The sequence below is a fragment of the Tetranychus urticae genome, chromosome 1 (genome assembly GCF_039701765.1).
Source record: "Tetranychus urticae isolate SD_2017Ah chromosome 1, NJAU_TeUrti_SD_1.0, whole genome shotgun sequence".
NCBI lineage: Eukaryota > Metazoa > Arthropoda > Arachnida > Trombidiformes > Tetranychidae > Tetranychus > Tetranychus urticae.
In genome coordinates this window covers 30093911-30108169 of record NC_142958.1, presented here as the reverse complement: position 1 = coordinate 30108169, position 14259 = coordinate 30093911, and the positions used below count along the sequence as shown (strand labels likewise).

At 32.1% G+C, this 14259-nt stretch overlaps 2 protein-coding genes and 1 long non-coding RNA gene across 3 annotated transcripts; all 3 read right to left on the bottom strand.

The window, feature by feature from the left end:
• Window positions 1–811: 811 nt before the first annotated feature.
• Window positions 812–4980, bottom strand: LOC107361827 (uncharacterized). Its single transcript, XM_015928748.2, has 4 exons — window positions 4795–4980; window positions 4116–4349; window positions 3660–3866; window positions 812–1428 (listed from the first exon to the last, which is right to left on the bottom strand). Exons 2-4 carry the CDS (start codon window positions 4198–4200, stop codon window positions 1199–1201), a joined length of 522 nt encoding a protein of 173 aa, XP_015784234.1. The 5' UTR covers window positions 4201–4349; window positions 4795–4980; the 3' UTR covers window positions 812–1198.
• A 1120-nt stretch (window positions 4981–6100) lies between these two features.
• On the bottom strand, window positions 6101–14162 carry LOC107361826 (tubulin alpha-1A chain). Its single transcript, XM_015928747.3, has 3 exons — window positions 13624–14162; window positions 9098–9565; window positions 6101–7491 (listed from the first exon to the last, which is right to left on the bottom strand). The coding sequence occupies exons 1-3, from the start codon at window positions 13847–13849 to the stop codon at window positions 6830–6832; spliced, it is 1356 nt and encodes a 451-aa protein (XP_015784233.1). The 5' UTR covers window positions 13850–14162; the 3' UTR covers window positions 6101–6829.
• LOC112538828 (uncharacterized) lies at window positions 9717–13614 on the bottom strand. Its single transcript, XR_003082197.2, has 2 exons — window positions 12737–13614; window positions 9717–12655 (listed from the first exon to the last, which is right to left on the bottom strand). It is a non-coding gene; the product is annotated as an uncharacterized LOC112538828 (long non-coding RNA).
• Window positions 14163–14259: the final 97 nt, after the last annotated feature.

The window sequence follows — 14259 nt, the reverse complement described above, 5'->3', positions numbered from 1 at the left end:
ATGGTTTACAATTTAAATTGATACAACCTATAATCAATTTCGTACAAATTTTCCTTCTAATACAGAATTGAAGATTTAGATGAAATCAAATTGAAACACTTCGAAATGATTGGCTAGACAATTTAGTCAAGTTGATGAAATATTGTAAGCTTAACTAAAAAATAGTATGATTATCACTAAATACATAAACTTGACTGTAATTGCTTTTTTAAAAACATTGCGAAGTGGAAACAATTACGATTACAATTAAAAGCGATAAAGGTAGAAATAATAATTTTCACTGGTGAACTTTTTGGCAACTAAAATGCAATCCTTCCTTGAATGTTGATTTTTTATGTTTTCCTAGATTCCAAGTCAAGGCACAATTGTGTTGGCTTATCTGCTTCCTGGGTAAGTTGATCAACAATTAATTGATGTTTCATCTATACATCTGTTTGCATGTTTGTAAACTGTGCAAATCTTGTGAATCCTCTTTGAAAACTTGTGTATCTTTGATATAATGATGAAAGTAACAGGAGGGAATAAAAATGGTTAAATGTTTCCTAGTGTAGCCAGAAGGTTGATAGATGATCATCATTATGGTTGCTGTTGAAGATGATAAGTTTTGCTTGATTGTTTTCATCTCGTCTGTTGAATAAGGGCACAATTAGACTAATCAACCTCAAGTATTGTTCTCATCGTGCGTTGGATGGATAACAACCAATTCTGGTTAATGTATTGGACGAAGGGGACTTTCAAAGGAAGTCGTAGAGAGTGGGACAAGAAGGGAAACTAACATTATCTTTGAGAGGATAAAGAAAACAAGAGAAAGGAGAAAGAAGATAAAAGTTTATCGAAAGAGGAGGTTGAAATGTGGATAAATCTCGAACTGGAAATCAATACCAATCTTGATAAAGATCTATCCATTTAAGGCTGGAAAATAATGTGATTTAAGGGGAAATATTGGGCAGTATGATGTTTGAAAGGATTGGAGGAAAGTTAAAAAGATGAGAATGAAATTTGTAAGGGTAAAAAAGACAAATATCATGATCTCATCTTAAATTAATGATGGTTGGGTTATATTATATTTCAAATGTAATAACATCTAACATTCAATATTTTGATCACTCGTAGGAGAGGGAAAAGGGTGATGATAGAGAGATGGGGTTAAAAGAAGCTTAAAACAAATATTTATCATGAGATAATGAAAAAATTCTGTCTATGACAAAAGATTGAAGAAAATAGCTGAAATTGCGGGAATAAGAATGATTAGGAAAGTTGATGAGGATGCCAGTCTATCAGCTGTGTTACAGAGAGGATCATAGCATTCACAGGTTTCCGTTTTAACTTGAGCATCAGAAGTTCGATAGCATTCCCGATTTTGATTACGAATACTGCCACAGCTTCGAATTACTCTTTGTAATATTCCTTCTGGTTTAAATGTATCTCCTAAAGGGAAGAATGGAAAAAAATCTAATTAGTAATTGAATCAAAAGTAACTTGGTGTTAAAATTTTGTTGGAGATTCAGAAAGGCATGAATGAAAAACGAAAGCAATGGTTTGAAAAGCTAGACTATGTTTAAGATGTATTACATGAAGGGAGAAAAGGGTTTAAATAGTTGAAATGAATGATTCTAAATGATGTTCAATCAAGGATCCAATTTTTTCCAATCAACATGGTAAATTACACTTGAGTTGGATAGTAAATAAAGTTGATCATTAGTTTGATTAAAAGTTTCATTTCATTTCCTTATTCAAAAGTGATCGTCTAACAATTCAACAAATAATGAGCATTCAGTTTTCAATGCTTTCCCATTAGACATGGAAAAAGTCGATAAGTCAAGAAATAAACATTGGAAATTCAATTAGCACTAATCAATTATTGATAAGAATTTGGTAAATTTTTCAAGAGTTTGAAATTAAACCGGAATAAATCTAGACTTGTTAAGACAATTCAGAATGGAAAAGGTTAACTAACATGAAAATGGTAAAGGTTGAGATTACATGGGATGAGATGAAGCTTTTACTCTGAACAAGACAATAAGTGTAAGACAAGATAACATGATAGGTTGACATGAATGTGAGTAGATGAATTAGATTATCAATTGAAGGAACAATTGGTGACAATTCATATTTCTCGAGTAACTTTGGGACAAAGATAATCAAATAGACTCTATTTTTGGCTTTTTATGTAGACTTGACTACGAATTGCGTTTTAAAAAGCGTAACTGAAGATCTTTTCATAAAAGATTTGAACAATTGGCCTTGTTGAATTTATCTTCGTGAATAAACTTGTTCCTGATTGTTCATATTTTCATTTTTGTTTGCTATTCATTAATTTTAGAAGTAAAAGTTAACGATCAAAGTGTCATTCACAGACTTCGTGATGTTTGCTAAGGAAAACAGGTGAAAATGGGTGTCAAGTTTTCGTGTCAATTAAAAGTTGATGTCTAATTCAATTTGAGAGCCTATTTGGGTGACTTTTAACTATTTTCAGGGTGATTGATACATTGTATTAATTGATTGGAACAACTCAGTCAACAAAAGTAAATATGAATTCAATGATCAATCTATTGAGACTCAATGCACTCAGGCGATATTTATGTTTGATGGATTACATTAATAAATATTGAATGAGGATGTAAAATAAACTACTCTCGGAATTGTTTCAGATATATAATACTTTTTCTGATGCAAATTTTTCATGTTTTTTTTCAGAAAAATTTCATTAGGGTGCATAATTTTTCAGATGTTGGATGAAAAGACAGAAAACGGAAAGAAAGTAAAATTAGTGCTTAATGATAACATGTTTACCCTAAAAATCTGTTGGCTGTTTCTTTCCGTTTTTCACTCAATATCTGAAAAATTATACACACTAGAGAAACATGAAAATCTGGATTAGAAAAAATTCTGAAAGCAGTCCATTTTGCCTATTCTTCTTGACATCCTCCGCATTAAACGTTTAGTGGTGCTTTTAAAGTTGATAAGTGATATTTTTGGTTGTTTTGCTTCTACTGTTTCATCTGTTCATCTGTAGTTACCCAGAAAATGGATTCCAGATTAGAAAGGCTAAACGAAAATTGAAACAGAAAATGGATAAAATATGATATTTATGGTGACAAGGTTGAAACATTAATAAACAATGGATAAAGGTCAAGTAATTTAATTTGACCGAGAACTAGCTTACACAGGAATAGCTAGTGACCATCATTAAATTATCTCTTTTTTTCTGAGAGAAAACAGAATCTCCGATAATAATAATTCACCGATGAACATGAGCATGAATTAAAGAATAAAAGGCTAACAAGAAAAATAAAAGAGCAAACCTTTAGTATGAAGATACCAGAAAAGTAACCTTGAAAGCAAGGTATATCTATCAAAAAAACCAGACTTGAAAGGCTGTTCATCATATGATTAGAGAATAAAAAGTGAACTCAAGAATTATCAAATATAACTCAATTCCCTTCAAAAGCGAAGGTCACTCATGTTAAATGGGCAACATTGGACGACTTGAGTCTCAAATAGGATTTCGTTGAGCTTGAAGCAAAAGGCTTTCACTATTTTTAGAAAATATCATTAAAAATTTAGTTTGCTTTGACAATGTTTAGGTGTCAATGGGTTAGAGGATGAAAAATTTCACAAGAATCAACAATCAGGTAATTATTTAAACTTGAACTGACCCATTTCAACTGTTTTACGACAGAAATAATCCTTGTCTGTAGCAGTAAAAGTTTCAGATTTATTAGAGAAATAATCATCACAGTTCATGATGAACTTAGCCAAAGCTGGGTCATTAGCACAATCTGAATCCTCGACACTGGAGCAAACGTAACACTTCATAGAACTCTTATTTGCTGCTTCAGAAGAACCATTGGTGTCACATTGAACTGAAAAAGAAAAAGAAAAAAGATTATGAGATTTAGTTGATGAAATGGCAACAAAAATTAATATCAAACACTACTTGGATAGAGAAACAAAAAATGGCAGACAGATAGCTCCTCTTAATACAAAACTAGAGATACTCAAAGGTTTATTTATCCTTTCTTTTGACCCTTGGACAGATTTGTAAATTATTTTTCTCGTCTAGATATTTTGTTGTAACTCACGTTCTGTAGAGAAATGTAATTCCTACTCACCCAATTGAAAAGTAATTGCGAGGAAAAAAATGATCAAAAAAAGGTTCATTCTTTGACTGAAAATGTAGCTGTTGAAACTAAACATGTTGAGGTGACCAGTGTAAACAATTGTTTCCTTTTGTGGTTTGGATCAATAAACACACTAATACACTGTTAAAATACACACAAATCCGTGTTTTTATTCCTGTGATGGTTTTTCGTGATGGAAAGTGTTGTTACCTTCAGGGGTAATGACTAAAGAAAGAAATAAAAATATAATATTATTGATGATGATTGTTATTATTGTTGTAAAGATGAAGAGGTAAGGACAAAATAGACTTGAGTTTTGTTATATGATGAAGATGATGACGATGGTTGCTGTTGACGATATTAATGATTGATAAAAATATGGAAGTTACGAAGAGACATTTATAAAAAAGACAAGAAGAAATCAACAGAAAGAAAGAAAAAAGAGCAAAAGACAGGGGAAAAATTGCAGAAGAAGAAAAGTACAATGTTGGATGTTCACTTGGTTCACACCAAAATAGACTCAAAAATAACTTTACACAGACGAGCTTTAAACTTTCTTTCAATTATCATCTTTCTATATCTTCCCATTTTTCTTCTCTTTCTTTTTCTCTGTCTAAATTTGAGTAAGAGGTAATCATTAACGTTAACGGCAAAAAATGTAAACACTTACCAAGCTTAATCTGTTGCTTTCACTTTCAATTTTAACTGTTACTATATCAACAGGCGATCCTTTTGTTCATCCAAATTAAAAGCCAGGCTATTCAGTGGAACAATAATTATTATCGATTTAATTACAAAGTCAACAGTTAAAAGAGTGACAACGTGTTGCTGGTAAATCCTGGTTACATTTGCCTTTCTGGTAAAGATGAGCAATTTGTTTACTAGCAACGTTTTATTCAAAAATCTGGTTAATCTGGTTTTCTGCCAACTTTCTCTGTGATTCATCTTTTCTGGCTCACTCTTTCACCATTATAATCTAGTTATTTCAACGGATTTTATTTTTAAATGGTTTCATCTTTTTCTTCACATAATTTGCATCTCTTTACATTAATTATCTCCTACTAACCACTGGTTGAATTACATGATAAGTGAATCTTTTGTTAGTCTTTTTCCTTTCTTCCAATAATGTGCCTCTGGTTTCGCTTTTGTTGAACACAAGTTGATTTTCATTAAGTTCATGATTCACTCTAATCCTAACTCAATTTACAGTTTATTTTAGTTTCTTGAATTTCAATAATATATTCTTATTTCACATGTTCTATTGTTGAAGCTCACCATTGCAAAGGAAATGTAATTGGAATCTGTAATGTTCAATGTATCATGTTGAGTTTTTGTTACAATCATCTGTTTATCCTTTTCTTTCATTTCTTTTAATCATGTTTTCATCAAAAGATTCGTCTTACCATTTTAATCAACATTTATCAAATTTCTTCAAATCCATCTTTCCAATAACCATTGGAATTGTCAGTTTGAGCTCTTAAATGTTATTATGCTGATTGTTTACTCTGATAAACAAACAGCCAAGTAATCAATGGATCTAATGTGAATTTTTATTATCTTCATCAAGACCTCAGGACTGACTTTACTCGAGAGATGATTATATTAGGATGAAAATGATATTAAACAAGAAAAAAGAAGTTCAATAAGGTTTGATGAAGAATAGCTGATGATAGATGCCAGAACAAGGTGAAGAATGTGAAAGTTGTGCAAGTTGAGCATATTTGTACTTAGGACTGTCAATTCAGCAACAGAAATGGTTATTGCTGACGATACAATCAATTAAACAAGATTGTTAAGTGTTACGACAGATTTACGGAAATCTTTTCGTAAACTTTGATTATACCTTCCAATCAAGTCTAGACAAATTGTTCAAGCTTCATGTTGGTCAAAAATTCTTATTACACTGACAATATTGTGAGTATTTCATGTTATTTGATTTCGCATTCTTGCAATGTATGAATAAACAGACAAAAATGTTTAAAGAAAAAAGTTAATAATATATTCAATATTGTCAAGATTTGTGAAAGATGAGAGGATAACATTTTGTTTGGTTGGTTGGTAATATTAATAAAATGATTGCAAGTCTTTAATCGGCTCAAATTTTGATGATGAGGATTCGGTGGAGCGTCCGTGTTGAGTGCAATAATAATAAGCCATATCAATGTAATGTAGTATTTAAAATGTTTCAAAATTGTCATCTTTGAAAAGGGTTATCGTCAGAATTTTCCAGCTTGAAGACTAATAAGAGAGTGATATTAAATGATACTGATTAGTTTAGCATTTAGAACCAGGTTAAGTTAATAAAACATGAAAAAGGCAAAAGTTGGTTAGGAAGGCAATTCAATGTACCAATTGAATGTGGAACCAGAAAGGTAAGTAGAGATGAGTACATAAAATGGCAGAATGATGAGTCGAGGTTAGAAAAGAGTTAAATTAATCTAATTAACATTGTTAGCATCTGATCCGGACTGACAATTTAATTGTTATTATTCTGCACACAATTTATGACTTTTTTTCTGGTGTCTATGTCAGCTTTTAACTAAAGGTTTGCGTCTTGGTGTATATTTTTTGGTAATCTTAATAAGCCAATTTGACGTGAAATGCAGTAAAATTGAAATTGTCCGACTTTTAATGTTGACTTTCCTATTCAATGTCTTGATATTCCTTCTTTTTCGTCATTTTTATGTTTTTAGCTTTTCCTTTGTTTAATATTCATGAGTATCATCATCACCATCACCATCCGTTGATTCAAGACCAACTTCTTCGTAATCCTTTTCGAGTGCAGCTAAATCTTCTCTGGCCTCAGAAAATTCACCCTCCTCCATACCTTCCCCCACATACCAGTGAACAAAGGCACGTTTGGCGTACATCAGGTCAAACTTGTGATCCAGTCGAGCCCAAGCCTCAGCAATGGCCGTTGTATTAGACAGCATGCAAACAGCTCGTTGAACTTTGGCCAAATCACCGCCGGGTACAACGGTTGGTGGTTGATAGTTGATTCCAACCTTGAATCCAGTGGGACACCAATCAACAAATTGGATTGATCTTTTGGTTTTAATGGCAGCAATTGCAGCATTAACATCCTTGGGAACAACGTCACCCCGGTAGAGCAGGCAAACTGCCATGTATTTGCCATGTCGAGGGTCACACTTGACCATTTGATTTTGTGGTTCAAAACAGGAATTGGTAATTTCACCGACAGTCAACTGTTCATGATAAGCCTTCTCAGCTGAAATAACCGGAGCATAAGTTGCCAGGGGAAAATGGATTCGAGGGTAAGGTACAAGGTTGGTCTGGAATTCGGTAAGGTCAACATTGAGAGCACCATCAAAACGAAGGGAAGCCGTGATTGAAGATACAATTTGACCTAAAATCAAGTTGGGAGTAAACAATAAATGGAAACAATATGATTAGTTTTCAACCTTTTCATTTGATTACAATATAAAATAAGAATGGAAATAAAAATGAGAATAAGGAGGAAAATAAGTGACCAAATTGACCATAAATAGTACCAGTAAATTATTTTTTATAATTCAGTTGAACTAAACTCTGTTGACCTGTTTTGACAGAAACCGAGGCAATTTTAAATTATAAAGGGAGGGAATCGTATTGGTCAGAAATGTTAACAAAAATAAATTTAGACCATAAATGACACTTAATTTCCGAGCTAAAAAGAGACCTAAAAATTTAGAATATCATTTGATTGGAAGAGAATTTAATTTCACATAATGAATATTGTATATTAGTTCATATTTAGATGAAAATAATCAATTTGTTTAACCTATTTAACGATCTTTCAGTGACTCTCTTTTCAATGTATTCAAATTGAGCAACAATTTCAGGGAACAATCAATAGATTTCTAAGAAATGGTGATTGAATTTTTTATCACAATGATTGGGCTTCCATCGATTATATACTAAACGAGGTTATTGTTCAATCAACCTTCGATCTGAAAATGATTTGTAGTTTATATGATTAGCAGTAATGGAAACGGGTAAAACAAGATAAATATCATCAACGTAAATTGAAACTGAAAAGTCAGGGAAAATATTGGCGAATCACGAAAATGAAGTGAAAAATCAACAATTGTGATTTACAAGGAGCAACTATTATGAGCTTTTATCATGTAATCATAATTACGTCTCAATCGTTAAGAAATAATCAATTTCATTCAATGAGAGATGAAAGGGCAATGAAAACAGACTTCCGTGTAAAATATTAGAAATAAGATTTTCCATAAAAATGAATGATAATAGAGGCAATTTAAATTGACAAGAAATTAAGGTAAATTGACTAATTCAGAGCTAATAAGAAAACCAACATCTCATGATTCAGTTATCCCTGGAAGGGTGAAAAATATTGAAAAATAAACGAAACTGAGATTCGAATGAATGATTTTATACAAAAAATATATTTTGTCTGCTTGAAATGTTGATTGTTGAATATTCATGTTGACTGTTATCAATTACTGAAGCAATGAATAGAAATAGTTTGATAGAAGAAAGATATCATGGAAATGCCTGAAAATTGAAAAAGTTTCAATTTTGATTGTTGGATACTTCAGGATGGAATTTCTGTCCAATATAAACAAAAACTGTTGAATCCATTTTATTCACATTTTTGTGAATAAAGATATTTGAGATTGTTTGGAATTTGAATTTATCATTTTATGCTAATTAAGGTCAACTAGGAAACTGTTTAGTTACTCGAGGGAAAAGAAAATTTGAATTGCCATGAACAGAGCAAGAATTTCAAAGGAATCAGGGAATTTAAAACATTAAAAGAGATCCATATTCAAAAAGGAAAAGTTGAAAGCACAAAAAAAGACTAAAAAAGACTAAACTGTTAACTTTAAGCCAAATGGAATGATAAATTCAACAAAATGAAGTCAATTTAAGCAAAAAGGCAAAAAATGTAAACTCTATTTTAAATAATGAAATGAAAATGTTGAGGAAAAGGCAATTCATCTCACCTATGAGACGGTTGAGATTGGTGTAGGTTGGACGATCAATGTCCAAGTTTCGCCGACAAATATCGTAAATAGCTTCATTGTCCACCATGAAGGCACAATCTGAGTGTTCCAAGGTGGTGTGAGTAGTCAAAACCGAGTTGTAAGGTTCAACCACAGCTGTGGATACTTGTGGAGCTGGATAAATGCTAAACTCCAATTTACTCTTTTTACCATAATCAACGGATAATCTTTCCATGAGCAGACTAGTAAATCCTGAGCCGGTTCCACCGCCGAAACTATGGAATATCAGGAATCCTTGAAGGCCAGTGGCTTGTTCAGATAATTTCCTAATTTTGTCCAGTACAACATCAACAATTTCTTTACCAATGGTGTAATGACCACGAGCATAGTTGTTAGCAGCATCTTCCTTGCCAGTAATTAATTGTTCAGGATGAAATAGTTGACGATAAGTTCCAGTACGAACTTCATCTGTGTTCATCATTCATATTGAAGGAAAATAAAGTTAAATATTAATATTTTATTTACTATTTACGGGAAAGGACAAAATTGTTTCCTCTTTTAAACTTAACCCAAACCCAGATTGAACAAATGTTTAAAGACTTAAATTGTTGACATTAAATAATTTACAATATTTGCGGAAAAATTTACATTTCATTTGAAATGCAAACTATTAGATGAAATATTGTTCATTGGCCTTTTAAGCTTTCATTGAACTTGCATCTAAATGGATGGCAATATTCAGATGAACTTTTTATAAATGCATAAATCAAATTGATATTGGGTTATATTAAGATGTCTGTTAAAAAAAGCCTTCAATTCAGGGTCAGACAAAGCTTTTCAATTGTTACCAGTTTTACATCATTTTTCATGTTTTTTACACAAAAAAAATTGAAGGCACAAGTTTTTTTTATATTGACCATAAAAAACAAACAAGTTAACAGGGAATGGAACAAGTTGAAGGTTGAAAAATGTTTCAAGTTTAATGTTTACTTGCATGATGAGTGAGATGGGAAAAGGCGATTTAATAAAAAAGATTGGACAAAGAAGATGAAATGAAAGGATGAAAACCATTGAGATTTGATGTAAAAAAATACATTTTCAACCTGAATGTTGAGTACGTTGTACATTAAGACACAAAATTGACAGATAAAGAGGCAAATTTGGTAGGAAAAAATGAAATAATGAATAACATGATGAATTTTGATTTTCAAATGTCAACTGTTAACAATATTCAAATTGTGAAATTTTGATATTTGGCAAGATTAAGAAATGAATTTGAATGATTGTTGACTGGCAGACAAATTGACCGGTTGGTTGGCAAGCAATTAGAGTTGTGTGAATGTTTCAAGTTTGGTGTGATTGGTTTGTCATGGATTCATTTGGAATTCATTGTGAATCTGTTTTTTTGGTTAAATAATCACAACCATAAACAGATTAACATTAAATGAAGATAAGGTTACAATGATTGTTGAGACACGCTTCATGTACAGATAAATGTTTTTATTTGATGAACATTTATTTGCCTTTGAAACTTTCATCTGCCAATTCTGATAGATAGATGAAACCATCTCAATGTTCATGTTGAATGGTCCATGACTTGAAATAATAAGTGGAAAGCGATTAACATTATAATATTTGAATGCAGTGATGAAAAATGGTCAATTATAGTGAGAGGATAATTTGATTAGCCATTAATCAAGCGGAATCTGGGTTTTGATTGTTGCTTTTCATTTACTTGTTTCTGGTTTCAGTTAATGAAAAATGAAAACACAAACAGGATCATTTTTTATACTCAATATTGGACTCTAGTCTCAACAATCGCAGTTGATTGGTAAACACTTGTCAGGGTCATTTTTTAATTTAAATCACTGATCATCAATCAACTTGTCCGTCTGCATATTTTGGCTATTTTATTGTGTCTGTGATGATAACGTGAATAAAATCCTTGAAAGTCCTATCATCAATAAAAAGAGTTGATCGTCTATCATCTTTACATTAACATGGAAAAGTGCAAATAAAAAATCAATCAGAACACAATTCAATTTCAGGTTAATTCTGGCCAATCCCAAGGAAAGGTAATCATTGACGTTTTTCAATAAAAGTCATAACCAGAGTCTTGTTTTTAAATTTCAATATTTGCTGTTCACCAATAAAAGGTTAACCCAAGTAAGGCGGAGTTGTGATGTAATACACTTTTTTGTGGTTCCTATGAGATTGGTGAGAGGGAAACATTTTACCTTTCAAGGAGTCAACATTTTTACCTTAATTATTCACCAAACATCATATAAACCATATAATCATCATCATAATTGTCCCAACATTAAATCGAAGGAATCGAAGAAATTGTATTGATTTTTCTTCTTCTTCTCATGGTTTTGTTTTTTGTTTTACTTTTGTTGTTTTTTCTTGGTTAGTTGTTTCTTCATGTTGAAATCATTTAAGTTGGGTGTACTATTAATATTAATAATGGTTGCAATAAAGGTAAAGGTAAATGAAGGGAACCAATTATCTGGTTATTCACTTGAATCTAGAGTTTCACAATGTTGACAGCTGATGAAGGACAGACGGATGATGATCGACATTTTTGTCATAAATTGTTGTCTGTAACACTAATAGCTATTTTTATTAATGATAATGATTTAATGATGATGATAATGTTGATGGTGAAATTAGTCATTAGTCTGAAAAACTGGTGACCAGTCTGAATGTCTGAAAAGACAAACCCTTCAATCAAAATTATTCATAATCTGTGAGTTGTAAAAGCAAATCAATATTGTTCAAGGAAGATACAAAGTTAAAGAGTGAAAGGAAACAAAAATTCATGATCAAAGTGAAAGATGCTGGTGATGGTTAATGGATGAGATTGAGTAGTTGAGGATGAAAACAGATAGTTACATGCACATGAAGTCAGACAGATAAATGTGAATACAAATAACAATAATGATGGGTAAGAAAAAAAACAATCTCACTGTATACGGTCTCTTGCTTTTTGATCAACAAGATTGCCTTTAAACAGTTGATGTTGTTTTGTGGATCACACACACAAATACACAGTCAAACGCTGATCGTTACAGTCTCGTGCACTGGTAAAGCATCAAAACGCAATATCATTACAGGCTTCCTGTCAATTTAGTTACACTCATCACAGTTCTATTCTTTCTCTTCTTTCTTTTTTCTTTCGTTTTTCTTCTTCTTCTTATTTTGCCTTTTTCATCTTTCAACCTAACCCTTGTCTATCCATTCATTTGGGCTGATCAACTTTTTAGAGTTAAACTTCACCAGACTTTACTCAAACCTGACTCAACCTAAAAAAATTTTTGATAGACTTTGAAACAGGGCGGTCATTATTCAGAGATAAAGAGGATGATGATGATGATGATGGCAGAGCACTCTTTTTGCTGGAAGATGCTCTCTTCGTTTTTCTCTCTCTTTTTTTGTTTGTGTTCCCTCTTGTTCTGTAAAAACCGTGCCTTCTCTATTCTTTCAACCACTTCTTTTCCGGAATGGAATTTATCTTTCTCCTTTTTCTTCCAGTGTAATTCAGACTTTTTCATGGTGCTGAGGATGATAAGGATTGTTGAGAGAGAGTATGAAAGAGAGCAAAGTAGTAAGGTAAAAAACTTGTTGTTCAAAGCTGACCTTAGCAATGACCTGAGCATTGTTGTTGAATCAAGTTTCAAGTTTTCTTTTTGCTTGAGAAAATTTCGTCAACGTCAGCTCGGAGAAGAAAAGAGAGAAAGAAAGAGAGGATTAGATTTAAATTTGAATTTTAGCCTTTTCTGGGTAGACAATTGGTTAGTTATATTAAAATTTGTAGACAAGTTAATTTGAAAATTGTATAAAAGTGCATTTAACCTGATCCATATTATGGTAACCATGTTAATGGGTAAGCTTACAGACAAAACATAGCAATACAATTAGACGACTTTTTGTTACAAAATATAATTTAACCTGATTGTCATCAGAATTTTTTCAACAATTGTTAAAGTGAAATGAAATTGATTCATTAGGAAAGCCGCTTCAATTTAAACAGACCAATTTGTAATCACTTTTAATAGGATTGCCGGCTTGAGATAAAGAGTGGGTTAGAAAGATTATCTTTTTTCACATCTTACTAAGAGTTTGAGATACTTTGAGGTGTAAAGCATTAAGTTTCACCGGTACTTTAACATCATTTTATCTGTCGGTGGAAAGGGAATATTGAAAAGAAAGGTTTTTAGGCAAATTGAAAAAGATACTTTACTGCAACAGCTTTAATGGGATTGGAAAAAAAGAGTGACTCACAGGTCGAGATAGCATTGTTTACCGGTAAATTCATTGCACGTCTGGTAAATTGAATTTACTGTGGTAACATTCAAATTGCATGCAGAGTTTCAAGTTAATGGCTAATTTGTGGATATTTAATGGTTTATTATAATATAATTTTCTGTTCTTTTTTGTCTTTAACTTTGTTCTAATTGGGCGTTGGATCCATATTAAAAGAGAAAGGATGAAATGTTAACACAATAAAAACTGAAAAAACTTACCAACTACAGTGGGTTCGAGATCGATGAAAACAGCTCTTGGGACATGTTTCCCTGCAGAAGTTTCACTGAAAAAAGTGTTGAATGAATCATCACCGGCACCAACGGTTTTATCACTAGGCATTTGACCGTCGGGTTGAATACCATGTTCAAGACAGTAAAGCTCCCAACAGGCATTGCCCATTTGGACTCCAGCTTGGCCGACATGGACACTGATACATTCTCGCATTTTGAATCACAGTCTTTAGTCGGTTAAAATAGATCACAAAGAAGGGTTTGGTTAATTAGTAGACAAATGTCAGGTAAAGGGTGAAGAACAGAAAGAGAGGCGAGGAGAGATTATCAAAAAAATGGAATATTGGAAGTAAATTTAGCTGAAAAACAGTTAGTCAAGAAGACAACAATTAAGAGAACGGAGTAGAAAAAGGAAGATTAAGGTGATGAAAATGTGAAGATGAAGTGAAGATCACGGATAACTAAGGTTAAGATAGATTTGATGATTCTTTTCTTCTCAACAATCAATCTGGTTCCTTGTTACCTGGTAGACTGAATGAGTCTTGGAAAACACTTGAACGGGAAAAGTCTTTTTTTGTATTTGGGTTTTGTATTTCGTGCGTTGCCATGGTTTTCTCTTGTATC